General features: G+C 27.8%; 1 protein-coding gene across 1 annotated transcript; it reads left to right on the forward strand.

Annotated features, from left to right (window-relative positions):
- The first annotated feature begins 3,682 nt into the window (after positions 1-3,682).
- Positions 3,683-4,246, forward strand: LOC120068550 (pectinesterase inhibitor-like). The gene is made up of 2 exons (XM_090308416.1): positions 3,683-3,782; positions 3,870-4,246. The coding sequence occupies exons 1-2, from the start codon at positions 3,683-3,685 to the stop codon at positions 4,244-4,246; spliced, it is 477 nt and encodes a 158-aa protein (XP_090164542.1).
- Positions 4,247-7,120: the final 2,874 nt, after the last annotated feature.

Consider the following 7,120-nt stretch of genomic DNA (forward strand, 5'->3'; position numbering starts at 1 on the left):
ATACAAACGTGATGTATAATAATAAATTTATAGCATGCAAACATAAATGAAAAAGGAATTTGGGCGAGAGAAGACTTACCCTTGAAGAAACATTCTTCATGAATTTTCTGTCTCCAGATGTGTCATAAACCAACTCGATCCAAATGGTCACCACCACGAAAAGAACCTCATATATTCACTAATGGAATAAGAATAACTAAGAAATTGTGGGCTCTTAGAACTTTAGAAGAGAGGGAAAAAATTTGAGAGAGGAAGAGGGGAAGAACAAAGAACTTGAGAACTTTTCTTAGAAATAATTTTGTCTTTTGTATTGTCAAACTCAAGGGAAAATGAAGATGGTATCAACTCCTTGCAACACTCCCACTCATGTATGTTTGTAGAGAGAAAAATGGGAAGAAGTTACAACTCTCTTCCAAAATAAATTTAAAAAATAAAACAAATTAATTAAAAAATAATTTTAATAAAACATAATATATATTTATATGATAACCATTATATCATATAATATATATATATATATATATATTAAACTATATGTTATATCAAATATAACATATTAACTATAGTTTAATATTGTATCTAATACAATATAGCCTATAGTTTAATTCTCTCTAACGACATTTATTATAAATTTCATTTATATTAAATAGTTATATGAATCCAATTCATATAATCAATATTTGAATCATATTCAAATATTTATTTCTTCTCAAATAAACTTTATATTATAATGTTTAAATACATTATAGTAATTGTATCATATATAATTAAATTTAAATTTATTATATCACATATAATTATTTCTCTCAATTAATTTGAACAATTTAAATTAATCCACAAATTGATTCTCATTTAATCTATGTTGAGCTACAAAGGGAATATCATGGACCTGTAGATTGAAGTTTTAATAGTACCTGAACAATTAATTAAAAGTCTTTAATTAAATTATTCAACATCCATTAATTGTCATGACACTAAACTAAAGACCGACAACTGCACACTTCACACTACAGATATATTTTTATGTCTATTAGATATAACCAATCAACAGTGCGATGACCCTATACAAATTGCTTATATGTACAGCTAAGTCAAAATTATCGTTTTCCCCTTGTAGTTACATCTAAATCCTTAAATACTGGATCTCTCTAATAAAAAATAAGTCATAGTCCAACTATGACTAAATCCCATCTTGGGTCAGGAGAGGTGTGGCGCCGCATTGTTCGAGCCCTGAAATCAGCTCTTAAGGAATCAATTTATCTACTTTCCTCGACGTTGGGGAAGAAGCTGTGAATTTCATCTTGTGTAGCTGAGTTCCCAACTCCCCAATCAAACGAATCTCCAAAATGGTAGGCTTGTTGATTCGACGATCTAACTAGTTTCATCCATACAAATCAAAGGATTGCCTTCATAGGCAGGAGTTCACAACTCACTCAAGATCTAGGTCATGTCACTTATGGTCATCCTGGTGAAATATAAGTCTCTATTATGAACGGTGTTATATAATGAGACTAGTCATTTCGTGGTTTGGTCTTATACAAACTTGTTTGTATAGAATACCCCTGCTCACATGTTTCCACATAAATTATCAGGATCGAATCATTTGTAGCACTTTACAACAATTGTAACATCTACAAAGTGGGTCATACTCGTATTGTCACACCAAGATAAGGTATCCAACATTATTCATCTACTATAGACCGTTTAGGTTATTACTTACATATGATCCACCTATATGTCTCTACATACATATTTAAGCTATAGAAGATAACGTCGGATGTCATTTTATTGATTTTTGTAGGTTTAATGCTACTAAATGTCAAATAAAACATCTTATATTTTATTAAACAAATAAAATGTTTGTATAATACAATTACAAACTACAGGACCCTACGAGAGTTAGAGTATCAACCCCAACACTTTCGACGTCGAGTTAGGAGTTCGATTTCTTATCCTATATATTGTCAAAAAGAAAAAAAAATTAAAAATTAAATATTTGTAATAAATTGGACTAAACTACCGTTCCTAGTGGATCATATAAATTGCAATACAGTCAAAGGGATATACAAAAAGAAAACAAACCAGCAAATAAAAATAACCAATTTCAAACAAAATTTGAAAATCAGATTGAACTTAAATAATATATAAAATCTAATTCATTAAACAAGACAATTAATAGTTAATCAAAATTAAAAATAAAAGAAGAAAAACTGAAATTGAAAATATTTAAAGCTCATGATTTACAAACTGACATTAAAATTTAAGAGGATTTAAGACTCAAAACTACAACTTTTAATTCTCTTTTTTATAAAAAAAAAAATAAATAAATAAAAGATGAAAATAATAAACAAAACTTTTAACATTGTGCCATGCAATTTAACATATCGTAAAAGAAAATTGTAGCTTGTTACTAAAGTACTAGAAAACATTTGAACTCTTGGTTATACAATTTATCCTTTTTTCTCCATCGAAAAATTCCAATATTGATGTTAATATAAACTTGATTAAGTAATATTGGCATACGCTCCATCTTTAAAGGTAGGAGTTTAATCCCTTACCCCGCAATTGTTATATTAAAAATATATATATATATATCTAATGTTCACCATCAAAATCAATCAAATCTTAAAATGAAAACTCTCTTTGGTAGAACAAGAGAAATCATCTCTCACACCAAAATAAGCATAGATACGTTTCAAATGACATAGTATTTAAACTATCAACTTCAAAAGTAAAGGTTGGATTTTTCCATCCCATAAAAAAAAATCCTCTAAAAAATGGCCAAAGAATTAACTTTAAAAACTAATGAATTTTTCTTTTAAATCAAGCACATGCATTTTTTAACTTGCCTTAACTAGGGATGTTCATGGGTTGTATTGAAAGACTTTTTAGACACAATTCAATTGTTAAATTTTTTCAACTCAGATAACTCTTGTTAAAAAATGAACTCAACCCAACCCAACTATGAAATATTTAGGATTAACAACTCAATTTCAATTGTAAAAGTCTAATTTAATTATTTTCATATATTAAATTAAGATTAACAACTCAATTTCAATTTATATAGTGAAAATTTTCTTTATAAAGTACACAGAAACTACTTTTAAGAGTTGTTGAAAAATAAATTATTCAAAAAAATATTAGAATTAAATAAAATTAAAATCAATATATATATAAATAACTATTAAAAAATATATTTTAAAGTTAATAATAAATTCGGGTTGGTTCGTGTTATATTAGGTAAACCTATGAACCAACCCAATCCATAAAATGTTTATTTATTTGAACCCAACCCAACCCAAATGAGTTGATAACTCAACCCAAATCGTACGGATTGGGTTGGATTGATCGATTTTTTCGAATCATTAGATTTTTTGAACCCCTAACCTTAACAAAACAGGACAAAGGTGAGCATGCATTCAAAACATTGGTTTTGATTAATATTTCAAGATAAAAAAACAAAAAAAACAAAAAAGACAAAATGCATTGAAATGCCATTAAATCCTCATTACAATTCGTTTGTCCGATAAAGTCTCTTCCAATAATAACTTTTCCATCTCCTCCATTGATGACCTTTACTCTCGGAGAGAAAAACAAACCATTTCTCTAAATTTCATCTATATATATTTGCAATGTTTAACATCAATAAAGACACATAAAGAGGGAAATTTTTAAAAAGAAAATGACTAATTCCAATTCAAATTTGAATCGGGGAATCTCTAGTTCTATTTCGGTTTTTATTTTTTGCCTTCTTTTGTCCAACGTAATTCCTTTGGATGCTGGTACGACACTATCAAATAACATAAAATCGAGCATCTGTCTAAAAACTAGCAATCCATCGTTTTGCACAAACCTATTGAAATCTGCAGGTAGCACGGACCTAAAAGCGTTGGCCACTTACACCTTAAACCTTGCTCATAAAAATGCAGGAAAGTCTATGACCCTAGCCAAGTCACTTGCAGCAACAACAACCAATTCTCAGCTTAAGAAACGATATTTGTCTTGCTCTGAGAACTACGACGAGGCCATAGGTGACATTGAAAATGCTCAAAAGTATTTGGCCACCGGTGACTTTAATGGTGTTAATCTTGCAACTTCTGGCATCATGACGACAATCAACGACTGTCAAGATAGCTTCGAACATCCGCCAAGAGACCATTCATTGCTTCCAAAGAAGAGCAAAACTTTGAAAGATATTTGTAGCATTATTTTAGTTATATCTAATCTTCTTCCTAGGGGCATATAATGAAGCACCCATGCAAACTTTATTATTGTTCTTAAAATTACAATAATTGATCACCCATTGTGTTTTTTTACTGGCTAGAAAATGTTGAAGAATCAACTCATTTATAAAATGCAAGAGAAATAGATAAAAAAAAATAATAATAATAACAATATTAATAAATCATGTAAAAATTGAGAGAAATTTTACTTTTGGACTTGGTGGGTAGACAAGCAAACAAGTATCTAGAAATACTAATATAAATAAGTAGTAATGGAAGAGAAAAATTTGGGTGCTCTCTTGGATACATCTATCTTGGTGCATCCTAAATATAGTCCAATAAAATATTGTCATGTGGCATTTTTATCTTTTTAAAAATCATTTTTTTCTAATTACTTTTTTGTATGGTACAGATGTAGGGAGCACAAGAGTTAGGTGCAACATACGCTCCACCTAATCATTGCTCGTAATGGAATGATATATTATTTGAAATGAGATTATCAATATTTTAATTTAGCAATTACTTAGGCAAGCTTCTGACTGCTAAATTCTTTTAGAGTTTACATATAATTATAGATAAGAAGATTAATGGAGAGATTATAGTTTCCAAAACTAATAAACACCATTATTAGGAGGGAAAAAATGATAATTTGGATGGTCAAATAATTTGAAGGAAAGTAGTGTTTAATTTATATTAAGAATGTTGGTTTGACTAGATATGGTCGAGATACTTATCTAATTAATTTGTTTTTTTTAAGTTTCTTCAACATAACTGTGACATTGATTAAATTTTGAACTCAACTCAAGTCAATTATAAGAACCATTTGAGTTGGGTTAGATTGAATTGTTTGAATCATTTATTTAAAATTTTATCTTAAGAAAAAGTCAAATGTTAGTATATAAGCACCTATTAATTATTTTCAAATATTCAAATAAGATTAACCAACTGAGTTTCAATTTATATTATAAAAATTTTACATTCCAAATAATTGAAAAAATATTTTAAAGAGTTCTCGGGTGGATAAATAATTTAAAAAAATCATGAAACTAGGACTAATATATGAATTGCATTGTAAGTAAACAAAACTAATTTTCAATATAAATAATAAGTTTGAATTGTTAGATGAATTTAAGTAAACTTAGAAAACAATCCAACCGGTAGATATTTCATTTATTTGAAGCTAACACCCAACAAGAAGTTGATAACCAATATTCTACTAAGTTGGATTGATTGAGTTTTTTCAGGTCATCGAGTTGTTTAAACCCCTAATTTATAAACATTCCCTATTCCTTTTTTTAGTAAACAATGTTGAATAATTTTGGTCCACTATAATTCTACAACTCGTTTCAAGATCGTTTCACATATATGAATACTAAATATTTGAGACTTAAATGTCTACGATTTTAAATATTTGAGAACATAAATATATATTTTTGTATAAGATGAGAAATTAAATGGATGTTTTTAGAATATATAAGATAATTACTGCGTAGGAGTTATTGTTAAATGAGCTGAACAATAAAAACAAAAACTTATGTTAATGGGTTATGGATAAATTTAATGTTATATCAACACTCTAACCGTTAAGTGGGTGTTTGGCAACCAAAGAATGTTGGGTTGGGTGGGCTTTTTAAGTCCACCTAGTGTTTGTTTGATCGATTAAAAGAAAATGGTGGGTTTAATAACCCGCAGTTTTACTCCCAAAAAATCAGCCTAATAATACCTTCAATCTTCCCTCTTAACTCTCCTCTGACGTTTCTCTCTCTCCCTCATCTGTCGCTTCACCTTTCTTCTATTCTTATCTCTTTCATCTTCTATCTTCTTTATCTGACTGATAACATCCTCTTCGTCTCCTCCACTTCTCTTTCTCTGATTGTCTCTTCTTGCTCGATTTTCTCTTGTTGCATGAAATTTCTTGTTTAGATATACTTTTTTTGCGAGTTCTTGGTTTAGATCTATTTTTTTAGAGTTCTCTTTTTTTTTTTTAGATTTACTTTTTGTATGTAGTTTTTCTTTCATTCTACTTGTTTTGAAAGTTTTTTTTGTTGAGAACTACTTTCCTTTTGGAGTTCTTTGTTTGGATTTACTTTTCTAGAGATTTATTTTTTGTGTTTCATATATGTATATCTGTAGGGTTTTGCATGGTTTTTTTCGCGTGTTTTTTTATCTACTATTCTCAAATGTTAGATATGTAGGATTTTGCATGGTTTTTTTCTTGGATATTTTTGGGTTCGATTTTATGATTATGTGCTCGGTTTTTTTCTTAGATTTCTTTAATTTTTCTTGGTTTTTTTGTGAATTTTCTTCCTTTTTTATACCTTCAAATGCTCATAACTGTATGAATAGAATCTATTGTTTGAATCCATAAAAAACCTTCTACTTTAATTTTGAAGAGTATCTAAATTGCACAAGTTTTCAACATTTTCATTTGAAATGTTAAATATTTTTTTTATTTAATCGCAAAAAATGCAATAAAATTTGGACAAATGTAAATTCTTATTATTGGGTTTGTAAAAAAAAAAAAAAAATGATAGTGGGTGGTAAACAAAGCTACTTGAAAAAATTATTTGGTGAATTAGTTTAAAAAATTTTAAAAAAAAAAGTGTAAGCAAACAACATTAAGCAAACAAACTGTTTTAAAAAAAACATTTGGTAAACAAATTTTAAAAGAAAAATCAATTTAAGGTATAAAAGTTTAAAAAGAAAACAATATTTAGTAAAATTTTCAATAAATATTTGTTAAACAAATACTTTAAGGATAAAACGTTTATGGTAAACAAGTTTTTCTTTTAAAAAAAGTATATAAATTAGAATGAAACTAGTTGGCAAATAGTAGGAACAAAAAATTAGAAAACAAATAGTTAGTAAATAAATTTAAAAAAAAGTATAATTCTTAG

Source organism: Benincasa hispida, chromosome 12 (assembly GCF_027475165.1).
Source record: "Benincasa hispida cultivar pf3 chromosome 12, pf3_genome.v1.1, whole genome shotgun sequence".
NCBI lineage: Eukaryota > Viridiplantae > Streptophyta > Magnoliopsida > Cucurbitales > Cucurbitaceae > Benincasa > Benincasa hispida.

Coding starts and splice junctions, on each gene's coding strand:
- LOC120068550 (XM_090308416.1), top strand. CDS start 3,683: ATGACTAATTCCAATTCAAATTTGAATCGGGGAATCTCTAGTTCTATT. Junction 3,783..3,869: donor CGTAATTCCTTTGGATGCTG/GTACGACACTAT, acceptor TGAAATCTGCAG/GTAGCACGGACCTAAAAGCG.